At 38.0% G+C, this 15099-nt stretch overlaps 1 protein-coding gene and 1 non-coding gene across 2 annotated transcripts in view; one reads left to right on the top strand and one right to left on the bottom strand.

The window, feature by feature from the left end:
- Window positions 1-14481, top strand: part of agmo (alkylglycerol monooxygenase) — a 49317-nt gene extending 34836 nt beyond the window's left edge. The window contains exons 10-13 of the mRNA XM_017696875.2: window positions 1800-1916; window positions 4583-4665; window positions 6125-6230; window positions 13484-14481. Of these exons, the coding sequence (XP_017552364.1) occupies window positions 1800-1916; window positions 4583-4665; window positions 6125-6230; window positions 13484-13561 (384 nt within the window). The 3' untranslated portion in view covers window positions 13562-14481. The remainder of the gene's footprint in view (window positions 1-1799; window positions 1917-4582; window positions 4666-6124; window positions 6231-13483) is intronic.
- LOC119265827 lies at window positions 12233-12389 on the bottom strand. The gene has a single exon (XR_005131758.1). It is a non-coding gene; the product is annotated as a U1 spliceosomal RNA (small nuclear RNA).
- Window positions 14482-15099: the final 618 nt, after the last annotated feature.

The raw sequence follows: 15099 nt of genomic DNA, 5'->3' as shown, positions 1-15099 counted from the left end.
GTTGTTGATCTATGTTTGTGGGAACACAATCCCTCTTGTTCCACTGCTTAAACGTTTAAGTAATGCTTGAAACAAACAAAATGATCTGCTAATAGAGTGTGGTAATTTCACTAGATTTAATTACTTATAAGGAAAAACGTCTAAATAAGTTGAATAATTTAAAAATATTGTTGCAACAATTTGATTTGACTTGATTTATCTTTCCAAGTAATTGTTTTTTGCAGTGTGCAGTTCTTTCTCACTGTTCACTACACGCTTTGTTCAGCAAAGTCCTGAACATGACCTCCTCCCAACATGAAAAAGGCAGGCTTTACAGCCCTGTGCCAAAATAAGTTTTAAATGCCTTTGTGAAGTGAAGCACAATAGGCTCAATTTTCACTTGTTTTTAAAAAGCAAGGGTTTATGGGCTACATCAAATGCCAGGACCACTTCTTGGGTGACAGGGGTTTGAAGTCTCCTCATCAGGAGCAGCAGTGGTCCGCTTTGAAATGGGGCTGAGTGTGGTTCGTATTTAGCCATTCACACTTTGCAAGCAACAGAAAGCCTCTCATTCCACATTGCAATTAAAGCAGCCCTAAAGGGTCCTGGTGATCCCGAGCATGTGGCAGTGCTGGAATTTGACCGAAATACCTTTGAAAGGTGTGGGACGAGGAGAGCTGGGCCGTGTCTGTTCATACTCCTGTAGAGAATGGAGGTCAGGTTGGATGATTTTGAGTTTTGAGGTAAAGCAGATCAGTGCACACTGCTGGAGCCACTGGGGCTAACCCACATGTGGCTGCACAGGAGAGAACCTCAAGAATGCTTGAGAAACCACAATGACTTCATGGTATAACACATCTCAAATAAAAAAATAGATGTAATTTTTTTTTTAAACGGCAGCTGCCTTTTACGCTGTGTCAAAGTTTCGTGATGAATGGACCAACAGAAATGGTCTAAAATGACCTACAGTGAAAGTTAAAACCATTTTTTTAAAGATATAATTATTTTTTATGTAAATAACATGTATACGCTGTTAATAAATATCAAAACAAACAAAATAATTACATAACATATAATAGGTATACTACATACAAGAAAGAAGACTGATTTTGAACACTGATTTTGCACAGGCCATGTTTTTTTTAATGTATTTATTTATTTTCAATACTTTACATTCAGCAAATAAACAGTAATTGTGCAATAAAATGTGAAGAAGTGAAGACAAAATCAACAAAGCATGTCATTTGATCAGGTCACCCAAACCTTTGCATGACACTGAGTCACTTATCTCCATTATCTCGATATATCCATACAGTATACCATATAAACCACTTTTAAACATGTGTAGTTGAGACATAAGCATGCTTAATTTAGTTTCCACTGAATTCAAGTGTTACTAACTGGACTGTATAAACAGTTAGTACAGTTTACTGTATAGACGTAGAATCTCTCGTCTGTCTGAATGCGTAACTAGGCCTCCAATGTGTAAGTGAGATGAGTGGTCAGTTGAGATGCTACGTGCAAGTCTTTTCATGCTCTTCTGGTAAGCTGCCAGTAAGCACTGTTATATGGGCTGGCTCACAATCTTAAAGCAACAGCCACACTTTAACTTGACTGAAATACTGCTATACAAAGTTTAACACAGTACTGCATGGCAATCTAAATGAGTAACATCAGATAACAAGCCTCAGTCTTTATCATACTAACACAAAACCTTTTCAGTGCCTCTGTGCATTGCTTTCATTGGGAGTGTTTTGATCGTAATCTTGTATATAAGAAGACTAAACTTTAATGGAGCATTATTTATTTATTTTTTTTAGGTCACAGGAGAGGAAGTGCCACACAATCCATACTGGTCACTTAGACTGCAAGTCTATGTGCACATACAGTTCCTGCTTGTACTGGGCGTTTACAATGACTTATTTGCAACACAGTATGTAAGTATCAAAGACGTACATATTATACCCAATCAAGCCACTTTTATTTACCTTAAATGTTGATGGTCGAACGACAAAGATTAAGACTTTGATTATGTTAAGGCTTTCATGCTTATGCTAATCTCTCATTGTCTTTACTGGTTCATTGGAAGCTTTTAATTTGCTCTGTGCTTAACACTAGTACACAAGGTCTATTATCAAAGCTCAGTCAGACTCAGGCTCTCCCTCTCATTATCTCAATTATAATTAGGCCTTTCACTAGAGTATAGAGACAGGCTGCTTTTAAGTAACCTTTGTCTATTATTTTCCATCTCACTCCCCCCCCCTCAACAAAAACACAAAGACACTGCGTCCTCCTATTGGTATCGTTGGAAGTGTGTGTTCCCCAGGCATAGTTTTGGTTAGCCAAAATGTGTGGACCCACCCTGATTCCCTGCTGACATGAAACGTCGTGTCTTCCTGTGATTCCTACCTCTGTGGCGTTCTCTCAGTTGTGGCTCACTGAGAAGTATTCTCTCCCACTGTCCCTCCCTTTTACCAACCAATAAAGCAGCCATAGGTGGTCCAACAGCCAATACAAATGGTCTGAGAGCCAAGTCAGCCATTTCCCATCACCCAAAAACCCTTCCTGCTGCATCAATCACCCTTTCCAGGGAAAATAGCAAAGTAAAGCCCTCAGGCTAAGCAATAAATAACGTCAAAGTGTGTATTTATACCTCCATGTTCGGTACACATTTATTTGCAGTGACAAGTGATGCTACAGCACAGCTTAGTGGTACTTCAAAGCAAAGAAAACATTTAGTTTTCAGGCCAGCTGAGTTACCTCTCAATTGCATCACCCATATTGAACCATACATCTTGCTAGTTGTTTGACTAGCTGTTAATTATGGAGGCTTATTTAATTATGGAACTCAGCAGAACCAAGGTTCTAGATTACCAGCCAATTTGCAGTGTTGAAAGTAATAGTAGTAACGACCATAATGTGAACAACTTAATCTTGGTGGCCTTGGGAGGTGAGGAAACAATAACACAGTTCAACTATGACTACAGTTACTAATGAACACACAGATGGGTTAATTTTTTCTACACTGTTGCTTTGTGTTATTCTTGAAATGGGATACCAGGACAAATTAAAAATTAGCATGCTGAAAGGATATTTAAAATGTGAGTCAGACCCCAGAGACTTAACTCACTGTGTTTTCACAGAGCTCCCACTGAGCCCTGGACTGTGTCACATATAGGTAGTGCAAGCAGTAATAGAGACTTTATAATACCTCCTGTCTCATTTACCCTACACTACTGTGAGATATATAAATGCTAAACCAGACAAAACCTCATTTAATGTCCTGTTATGCTATTGTCAAATTACCACCCAATTGTCATTATTAAACAATTACAAGCAGAGGGTAGTTTTAAATACACTTTAATTAGCCTGACTTTTTCCAAACTCACATCTTGTAGAAGACCACAGCGGAATTACACTTTGGTGTTTCATTGTGTTTATGGTTCTGTATGCATGCAGTCTGATGTACAGTTGTATGCAAAAGTTTGAACACTCTGATTTTAGTGCACAATTTCTGCTTATTTGTTGAGTTCAACACACAAAAACTGTTATTACTTAAAAATGTATGTTCTGACCTCTGTTAAATTTAAACTTCATTATGGGAAATTATGTGAAACAACAAAATCTAGACCACTGGAAACTGTCATTTTCTCCTAGAAGTATTCAATGAAATATAATGGCTCAACTTTCTACACAAAAGGTATGAAACTGTCACTGGGGCAGTACCCTTCTTGTCACTGGGGTGGTACCCTCAAGGTACTCCACCTTGACTCCACACACCCCATCTCGTCTCCAGGATTTGTATTTTATTGTTCTGTTTTGAAACATAAGGTTATGAAAAGATACAAATACATACTTTTCACCTGGGACTATTTAAGCTACACAGTTGGACCTTAAACCCACTGTTGTACCTTGGAGGGCACGGTTACATTGTTTGTGCCTTGATGAATGAAAAATGTACCTGCACATTTCCTTTATTTCTAACAGTGTAGGAATTCCTGTCAAGATTTGTACTGACTCTTTAGCGACTTTTGAAGCATCTGTTGTATCGTATTGTCCTCATATCCCATGTGTGTGTTCTGTAGCCTTTCCCACAAGATCCAAGAGCATGCAGGCTTTTAACTAGGGAATAAGAGTCCTTATAAGAACATGCTAGAATGACACAGAATGAAACTAAAGATACAACATACAGCATTTTGCTAGCTCAGCTGCAGTGCGTATGGTCACTCTGAGTAATAGAGTCTGAACTTTGAGGAACTGCATAATACTCCGGGGAGAAATATGTCCAAGGCCCTTTACATGAGTTGAAGGCAGTGATCCACACACATCAGCCATGCATCTACAGTAGTTCTCATGTGTACCAGGGGGTCACTTTCTAAGTTTATAGGTCAGCCAGATTTAGCTATTAATAGCTTCATGCTCATGCCGGTTGATTGTGTAACATTCATATTGTTTTATGATACACATTATTAGTGTAATGGGGTTTTCACAGGCTAGTTTAGAGATATGCCTGGGGAGATTAGGTGGGCTGGATTTAAAGAAAAGCTGAGCGAAGACACTTGCCCTGTACTGAAAGATACATTTCTTGCCTTTGTGTTTCTAGCCGCTGTCTCAGATGACCATCCTGCTGATAACTGGCTACATACTACTTACACTCACCTCCCTGGGTTACATTATAGAGCAAAGGTACTCTTCATTATTTTGTACATATAACATAGATGGTAACATTAGTTTTCTGTGTAATGATGTAAAATGATGAACAAACACTGTGCTTATATAATAAGGCAGTAAACCTAAGGAAGCCATGCAATATAGAAATTGTCCATGGTTAAGGGGTGTTACAATATAATAACATACACAAAGAACTAAATGTTCAATAAATAGTTTAATTCATTATTATTACTAGTTGCAATAAACATTTTCTGTCAAGCAGGGCAATTTGGCTGTGGTTGCCTAGCAACATAATAAGCAAAGATTATTGAACATGTTTTTTTAATAAATTTAGTGCAGAATTCTGTTAATGTATGTAATCATACTCTTAAAAATAAATGTTCCACAAAGGGTTATTTGCAACAGTGCCATAGAACACTAGTCACCAATCCTCCTCCTGGTGATCTACCTACCTGCAGCTTTCATCTCTGGCCCAAACACACCCCATTCAGCTAATCATCAAGGACTTCTGATAGAAGTAATTAGATAGATCAGGTGAAGTTGATTAAGGTGGCTAAAATCTAAAATCTAAGCTAAGAACAGTGGAAACTTTCGTTGAAGTGTTTTGCCATACTGTCATTCTCAAAAACAGAAAACAAAGAATTCTATCCAGGGATGTGGAAAGCAGGTGTGCTGCTGAGGGGGCTGCATAATCTGGAGATTTCAGAATTAATTCCAGAAATAATAACTTGAGCATATCGTAAGGACATATGTGTGCTTGTTTTATGGTAGAAGTTGCATTTTATTTCATTTTATGTGTTATTTATATATTTTTAGAATCTACAATAGCCGTGCGCTGTTAACCCTACATTTTCATTACAGTGAGCTGAATCTCTTCACTCATCAGCTGTTTGCTCGTTTATGGGAGTGACACAATCAGTGTTTACGTCAGTGATTTGATGTGTCAGTTGAAAGTGTGTGTTGCTCTCTCACATTATAGTGCATTATGACATTGCGTATGTCACATATATTCTGCCTAAAATTACCATGACCACAACTTAAAATACCTTCCTGGGTCCATTTGTATCTTTAAAATTGTAACCTAACAGGAGACGACAAAAACATTCTTAACCTGTAATGTAGATTAATGTACATGATTTTATTCTAAGTCATTTTAGGGCATTTCCTTTGGTCCTCTCAGCATGAAATGTCAGAGCAGCTTCTGTGTGAATGATGCTGAAAAATAATCATTTAAAAAAATGGACACAGTTTTGATATTACAGTGATAGTATCAAGTATTTTACAGTACTTCGTATGTGAACTCAGCCAATCAGATTTTAGACCAGAAACTTTCTGTTTTGTTATATCATGTTATGATTGAAGGTTACTGTTATGGACAAAGACACCGTTTATTACTATTAGCCAGACGATAAAGAAAGCATGCTAGGTTTCAGCAGGTCCACAGAATTAAGATATATGTTGTCCTCTTTTACAGACCTAATGCTGCTGTGTGGGAGGCGCTGCGTTGTCTGATCATGATGGCCCTCTATAGGTTTGGCTATGTCGGCCCTGTGGTGTCTCAACTGGCTCTGGCCACTGAGGTAACTTCAACTTACATGTCTGTCACACACAGCAATACAGGTGGCTGTATGGCTTTTTATACAGAAAAGGCACAGTTTTATTTATATAACATAGATCAGCAGGAGTAAAACACAAAATTGCTTTAATTAGAGTTGGTGAGAGTGAGTAGAGGTTGCTTGAAGGGTAAGCGTAGGTGACTGTTTTGTGAGTGTGCGGTGTAGATGGAGCGTATCAGCATACAGGTGTGACAGCGGCCTATTATGGCCGACCGCATTTCTCTGTGTGTGTGTGTGTGTATATATGTTGTGTGTGAACTGGCACCAGGTTCCACTACACAGCACAGTGATGTATGAGTCCAGATGCATGGCCCAATTGACCATAAAATTGCCATGTGTTTCTGGCTCTTGTGACGGGGCTGTAGATCGCGACTGACCCCTCATTACTATACCACCTCCAACCCTCCTTCTCCCCCTCCCTTCATCCCTCCTTTTCTCCCCACCACTGTTTAAAGTAAAGGCAACACTTCTGGAATCAATTAGCCCTGTCTGCGGCTAACTGAAAAGGGTTGATGAGATTTACACGTGAGACTTAAATTGTTCCATTTACTTTGTGACCATGCATCTGTAGACTTAGGTGCTAAAACACCCACTGAATATATTTATTTCCTGCAGATCTGTAAGTAAAAAGGCTATAGCTCTGAGAAGGTTTCCCACATGCAGTATAGGGGGCAAGTGAATTCATATGTGCAGTCACCAGAGATTTTTAACAAAAATTCAACCTTGTCTGAGATGGACAATGTGTTGGTTCAGCTTATGGTGTGCTTGATCTGAAAGATTAGAATTAGTTATTCTCCTTTCATATTCCTACATAAAGGGTACATTTTGAGAGCAGCATTTCCCACATGTGTGAAACAAGCACTGTGGAGGTTACCTGAATATATAGATATATCAATTAATCATAGGATTTAAGTACTTATTCAGGTAGTTACATTGGACATCAGACAAGTGAATGTTAATCCTCCCATATTTATCATTTTTTGAAGTAAAGCATCTCATGGACTTGGCAAAGGGAAGGATTAGGTTGTGAAAATGACCCCATGTGATGCTTTGCATCAGTCACACTGTGTATCATTATTTATTCATAAAATTATAAGATATTTTCCCATTGGAATTCATGAAAATGGCAAGAATTGCAAATTGAACATTTAAAAATGTTAAATATACAAGAGCAGCTGTTAATTTACTTTGTGCAGGTGCCCAAGTATAGCCCATGTGTGGGAAATACTGGTTTAAAGATTGTTTGTTTCCAACTGTTTTATGTTTATGGTTTTATAAGACAATGTATTAAATCAAACTTGCCTGTGCAGACAGTTTAGCTTTTTTAGAACAATTTAAAAAGTTTCAGTAACAGTAAAATTAAAGTATACCTTTGATTTCCCACAAAATAATTTGGGAAACCCTACAAAACAGAGCCAGTACAGTAGAAGTCTTTTTTTTAAAGACGAATTGTAGTATTAAAACCACATGCTGGTATTTATTATTGAGAGAGTTCCCTATTAAAGCAGCAGGACTAGCCCATAAACTCAGGTGGCAAGGTCACACCCCCCCAAACGCAGGCACACCCGTCTCTTAAGCACACTCTCTCACTTGTTTACACATACATGTGTGCATTTTGATGAGCCATGTGGTCCTAATGGAACTGCAGATAAATGATGTCACACATGGCCTACAGTTCAGGATATGGGACGTCCCAGACGTTGCATGTCTCACAGTAATTAAGGGGGCTTCTCTGCAGACTATGAGTGGTGAGCTCATACCAATGTAAGTGGAACATTTGAAAAAAATACACCTATCTCTTGGATGAACCTCAACTGCTCTCAGCAAGATCACTTTCCACTCTGGGTTCCACTCTCTCACTTAGTCTTACAGGATTCTTGATTAGAATATATATATATATATATATATATATATATATATATATATATATATATATATATTTATTTATTTATTTATTTTTTTTAATTAAGATTTCAGTTCAGACACACCAACTTTGTACAGATTATTATTATTTTTAATTTCTTATTTAGTTTAAATATTATTCCTTTCAGATTTACAGGCACAATGTACATAAATACATATTTCTGTAAATGTGCCAGTTTACTCAGTTTGGATAATCTTCAACTATAGTCCATAATTAGTCCTTATAACTTCAAAATGAACTTATGGGACAAATTTCCTACTGAGTAGGAAAGTTTGTGACATCATAATTTCTGGAAATTATGATCTTGAATAGCTTGTAGTGTGTGCATAGTAGCACATTACAATAAACCTTGTTGATAAAAAAAGACAAAATAGCTTGAAATCAAGTGCTTAACATGTGGTACAGCTTCTGAAACAAAATAATGGACCAAGCTTGTGACTCACTCACTTCTAGCAGGCTGAAGATTCTGCACATGGCACCCTGAAATATCTTATGTGTGTATTATTTAAAAGGGAGGAAAGTGACCTGAACCCACACCACAGCATTCTTAAGGTCACATGGCACAATATCTGTAGACATTGGTCACAGTGAACAAGGAGAATAGGGCACTCATTTTATATGCTGATTGAGTGTAAATGCTGTAAAATCAATGATTTCTTTTACATTGAGAAAATAGTTGCTCAGTTCGTCACAATTTTTATATCATTAACTGTCCAACCTTATTCTCAGTAGAGGTGATATAATAATAGTGGCCCACAGCTTGATTCAAGGTAGCACAAATAAAATGTGTGTCGTGCATCAAATCTACTTCTTCTCTATGAATCTGAGACTCATGATGTGCAGACCTCACATAGAAAAAAAACGTAGCATGAAAAAAGCTATTCTCTATGCTGAAAACATCAGGATCACAGCATCGTGCTGAGCTGAAAATCTTTCATTGGAGTTTAGGTAGGTGAGCATGTGTTCCTTCCTGTGTTCTTTCCATCCTCTGCTTTATCAGCGATTAAAGATAATATTTGTGCACCTCCTTTCTAGAGGGGGAAACATAACTACACTGCTACAAAGAACATTTAAAGGAAAAGGTTAGCATAATATTATGAAGGCTTCCTCATGCTTATCTTTCCGTAGAACCTGACACACTCAGTGAGGGCACCACAAAAGTGGAATCTGCTCTATTCTATTTTGTTCCACCTTTTGCAGTAATTTGAATCTAGAATTATGGCCATCACTGTCAATTCTATTACTAACCAAGCAATCTAAAGCTGATTATTTTGACAATTAACTGAAAAATCTGAGCTTTTTTTCTGACCAAACACAAAATAGCATAGACTTTAATGCATAGACTTAAATAAATATATAAAAATATATTTTTGGAAAAAAGTACTAAGAGGTCTTCTGAAAATTTGGCTTATTATCTGATTAATTTGAATAGCCAGCAACCAGAGAGTGGTGCGTTCAAACCCCAAGACTGACTGGGTATACTTGGTTGTGCCTTTGGCCAAGCCATAAACCATTTACACTTAAATCAGTCATCATTCATTTGCAACATAGGATCTTTAGATCCACCCATTATAGCATTCTAAACTTTTTTTACTATAAGTTATAACAGGCCAATGAAGGTGTTTGTTTGAGCACATGTGCTTCATTGTTATCAGGGCACAGGTTCAGGTGTCCATGCCTTCCATTACAAGTCCCACGGGAGCAATCCGTCTTTGTCCTTCTCTCAAGAATCCTTCCTATTGAAGGGATTTACAGAGGCCTCCACACCATGGCAGAGGCTGCCTTCATTATTACATCAAAGTTCAGTGGGGCTCATTTGGCACAGTGCAGGTCCTTTAGCTTCGTTTAGCCCCTACAGCTCCTACATCTCACACAGCTACCTGAACCAGCAGTGATCTCTATGAAAGGGGCCACAACTGCTATCCAGACGTTGAGTTTCAGTATCAAAAGTCACGCAATGTAAAGCTGGATGAAACAGGTGCTTTTGCAATGTATTTTGTTCTAAAAGCAGTGCATTTTCCAGTGTCTTAGAGGGAAAGCACAGTTTGGTGACACATGACTCCACTCATCACTTGCTAAGTGTGTTAGAACAGGGAAATCGCCAGGCTTTTCTGGACTCCTGCCATCCAGGACTGGAATTGAGTCCTTGAGAGAACTCCCTCAGGAGTCAGTTCTTGTGCCAAACTTCTTTATCCTCTATATAAATTATCTTCCCAAAATTAGGTTTTGCAAACTCATCAGTGTCTGGCAACGCAAGTAACTTTGATTTACTAGAGTTGGTGCTCACTTAAGATCCTTCAAAACTGAACCAATACTGCAAAATCCAGTGTCTAACACCAAGCCCCACACAACATTCTCTTGTGTATTCCACATCTACACCACAAAAGCTGCCAAATGAGGGTTCAGTGAAACTGTACTGAAGCACACCACCAACTCAACATACTTGGAATTGACCCTAGATAGGACTTTTATCCCTTAAGGCACATTTGACGAGAGTGGCAGCTAAGGGGAAATCCAGAAACAGCCTATTCCATGAGTAGATTTTATATGTTTTGCAGAGCTGCTGTCTGGTCCAGGATGGTTCAAAAGGTCAGATTTCCCTCATTTATCAGTCTATGCAGGTATTTTGTGATCCATCAGTTGCACCTCTCCCAAAAAGACATTCAGATTGGAAAAATCCTCCTCTAGTAGACTTAGTCTGTCTGGAAAAAGGAATAGGTCTCCAAAGATGTCCCAAACAGTGGCCTGGTGACAGACCCTACTCCCAAGGAGAGTGGTCAGTACTGAATAGATTCAGGACTTGCCATAGCCCTTGTCTGGCCATGGCACAGTACAATTACTACAAGGACTAACTATAGGGCAGCAGTCCAAACCCACTGTGTGCTTGAGGAGCAAACAGTGGAACGCACTGATAGGACTTTGATGTTCTAGCAAATTCCAACTGTGCCTCTCCAAAGACTACAAGGATTAGTAATTTTCCATGGATCAAATCCAGAAAGGACGTTGCATTCGTAAATAAATATATACTGGATCTGGACAATATAGATGCTTAGATAACATGTACTTTTATTTTGCTTATCCAGCCACCTCAATCAAAAATATGGGGTTTTCCATGCAAGATAGCTACTTCCTGTCACTCAACATATCACCAGATGCTGGTTTACTTCTGGGATTCATGATTGGCTTTAACCATCCAGATACTTAATCAGTAGTAATGTTAGTGAGAATAGGTTACGGCCAAAGATTTACATTTTATCCATGACTCATTGTGATTGTGCTGTTGTCCTCTAGCCAGATGTTAAATGCTTGCTCATGGGCTAGTGCTGATAGCTGGTTCATTTTGTGATGATATGGGCAGCTGATCTAATGGAAATGAAAATCTGTATCTACTTATCTTCACTTTAAAAAGACACATTTACCTATGGTATCTGTTTGAGCATGTGTTATTGTTTTCTGTTTAAACATGTTTTGTGTTAAACCTAACACAGAATATGTTGGCCTTAACTGAACACATCAATATGTCGGGTGGTTTTGCTTTCAACACATCTGTTTTAAGAGTGTGCTTGTGAATAAGAATATGGTGAGACTGAATCCAGCAGAGGGCTCTGCATTTCTATTAGTGTGTGGGACTCAAATGCCTATGCAGGCAGTGCATGTTTCTCATGTGTTGACAGTTCATATTGACAGTATAGTTTGGGAACTTCCCATTACGTGCTATACACTATAGAGCTGAGAGCACAGCTTCAGTGCTGTCTTCTTTTCTGACTGTAGATGCTGTAGAGATGTCGGTTTGACCCTCCTCTCTTTGTGTACTGCTGCTGTATTATATTTGTTTTTGTTAGTGTTTCTACTGGCATGGAGTTAATGCAAGTGTCCTTTATTTGTGAATGAGTGTTTTGGATGGACAGCATTATTATGAATGTTTTGAGCACATGGCTATGAGAAGCCATTGTAACATGGCTGTGCATAAAAGAAGAGGCCAAATAGTCTTAACACTTAATTGCACTGATACAATTAATTAGCTCAAGGACAAGGCATAACTTTGGGGTGCAAACACATTCCCCCCCTACCAGAAATCATGCAGTTGAGCTTCCCGCATTTGGGGAATTCGCAAGGGTCAGCACCACCGAAGTGCAATGGTGCCTCACCCTGGGTGAACCATCTTTGTGATCATGGTATCGCCCCAGTCAGTCAAGTATACTAGTTCTAAAGCTATTTCAACTATTAGCACCACCGCAATCACAGATACTGTTGATGCTAACTATGTCAGTCTTAGACTAAGATTTAACAGTATTTACTGATCAAAATCTACAGTCTCTTATGGTGTAGGCAACTTCAGTCGGAAATTTCAGTTGTATCCCCCCGCCCCCCCATTCCTTCAGGAACTTACACCTATATATGTAAGTCCTAATTTTGACAATTGGCACCACTTCATTTAGCTACAAGATGAAATACAGAGACGCCTCTATTTGAAGCAGTTGACTATGATCCTCTTTATCATTAGTTGGCCGTAAAAGACTAGGTTTTCAACTTGGCTAACATTTGTAAAGTCATTTTGTACTAGATAACAGACCCACCAGGGAAAGTAGTTCTCACTCTAAAGCTGAGCTGGTTTTTCAAAAATCTTTTTAATCTTAAAGCAGCGATGGGTGGTTTCAGGTAGCGAGGGGTCAAGGATCACAGGGACATTCCAGGTCCCGCATCTCTGTCTCTCATTCTCTCAGAGGGAAACAGCTGTGGAGCTCTTGAGGAAACTCATTCTTTCCCATCAGAGAAATGGATGTGATGGACAGGGCTCGCTCTTGGCCAGAGTTAAGAACGCGGATGCAGTTTATGGTCCAGAACACTGGGGAGGAGCAGCGGTTCCGCCCGGGAACACTTTTTGGCAGAAACTCTTGGCTCCATTCCTCAGTGACCAGCGCCGTTAACCCCCTGACACAGAGCTAGTGCATCATGGGAGATTCTTTGGCCTGGAGCTTAACCTTTTGTAATGTTTTTTCCCCTTTCAATAGCCTCCTTTAGCATGCGATTGTAATGCTGTGGTTTAATAGATTTTTGGTCAAGCCCACATTTTACACATATAGTACATATAGTTTTGAACTTTGGTGTCTAAGATGAAGTTCACAGATTTTACAAAAGTATTTTGTTCCTTTTATTCCCAACAGGTTTACTATTGTGTTTGTCTTGCATCACTCTTCATATGTTTTAATGCAGAAATATGAAGACATGATTGTAATAGCACTGTGTTATGTTTTATATAAAGATGTATAACATATATATTTTTTTCATCCAGGTTTTTGTGTCTCTGTCTGCTCTTTACTGGGGCGTGCAGTGTTTCACCCAGCTGACAGGCAAGGAGAAGCACCACTAAGTGTTAAATGAACAGACAAAAAGTGATGCTGTTATGCTATATTCTGAGTATGCAGTCTTTAATTGTATGCATTAGTTACTCTGTATATGGTATATTTTTAATTCTGGGATGTTTACTGTGTTTCCTGATCATAACAATGCACACAATTATTCAAATATAAGTGCTAGATAATCAGCATTTGGTACAATATTTTAGGTAGATTATAAGTGAGCTACTAAGAGTCATTTAGCTTTGCTGGCATGGCAGTGTACAAATAGGCTATTAGCATTACATTGCAACCAGTGAGTACAAAAAATGAAATGTCTTTTGCTGGCCTTTGTGCTCCTTGTGATACTGTTATACTGCCATCTATTTTTTTATGTTGGCTGATTTAAGTAATAAAAAAGTCATTATAATTTAATGCACAATTTAAGCCATACAATAAAATGTATATTGATATTATACACAATAATATGGGGGATTATTGAGGGATATAAGATTTTCAGTATGATTTGTATCAGACGTATCAAAACCAATGAGTATAAGGGCTTAAAGGGGAGCTTCACCGATTTTTTTAAATCAGTGGTTGAGATGTAAACAAAGTCATTCAGAGTGGTTGGTTTGAAAAACTTAGACTTTTTACAGAGATTTTATTTACAGTGGTGGTGATAGGATCCAGAGGTCATAGTGTCTACAAAACAAATATAGCCATTTTATTTACAATCCAAAACCACTACTGAATTTACACGAGTTTTTATTTGTAATCTTGATGAAAAAATATATTTTTCTGGGGACTGTTTTGCCCCTCTGCCATGAATGGATTAAGATAATGGGTTAATAATAATAATGTTTTAGGCTGAAATGTGATCACAAATCTATCATAAAACAATGTATCAGGCATCATACGTCGTATTCATAACCATTCTGTGTAATAACTTTCTGTGAGGGAGCTTTATAGGCATTAAACTCTTCAGATGTCTAGTTCCTATCACTACGTCTGTGAAAGATTCTAACTCAATAGGTTAACTTTAGAATGCAGCATTTCAGATCAAACCACTCTGAATGACTGTTCACATCTTAATTGTTTAATTATGTAAAATTGTTTTAAAAAGGTGGAGAGTGAGTTTAAGAGTGAGTTTCCTGAAGGATTTATTATTAAACGATCATCATAAAATCATATACACAATCATAGAAAACTGTAGTGTTATCTTAACTCTGATGCTTTATGTAAACTAGGCTTCTACCCTGCACACTTCATACTTTAACTGTAAATAGTTCAGAAATATAATACCTCTCGATTCCAGCCCTTGAGCTTTCTGGGATAGCAGTAATATTGCTCAAAAGAGAAGCAGCCACAGAAGGGCAGTGTTTTTCATTTCCAACACTCATGTACTGTTTTTTCATCACTATAATGGCTTCCATATTTGATATTTACTGCATTATTAAAACATATGAACACTGGTGCACATCTACTTTATATACTCTGTATGATGATGTTGAATTTTATGAAGTTTGTTAAATATTCCTTTAAAAATAAACAAATGACTTAACCTTCTTTA

This window comes from Pygocentrus nattereri, chromosome 17 (genome assembly GCF_015220715.1).
Source record: "Pygocentrus nattereri isolate fPygNat1 chromosome 17, fPygNat1.pri, whole genome shotgun sequence".
Lineage (NCBI taxonomy): Eukaryota > Metazoa > Chordata > Actinopteri > Characiformes > Serrasalmidae > Pygocentrus > Pygocentrus nattereri.
Note: the sequence above shows the minus strand (reverse complement) of the source record. Positions and strands in the feature narration are given on the sequence as shown.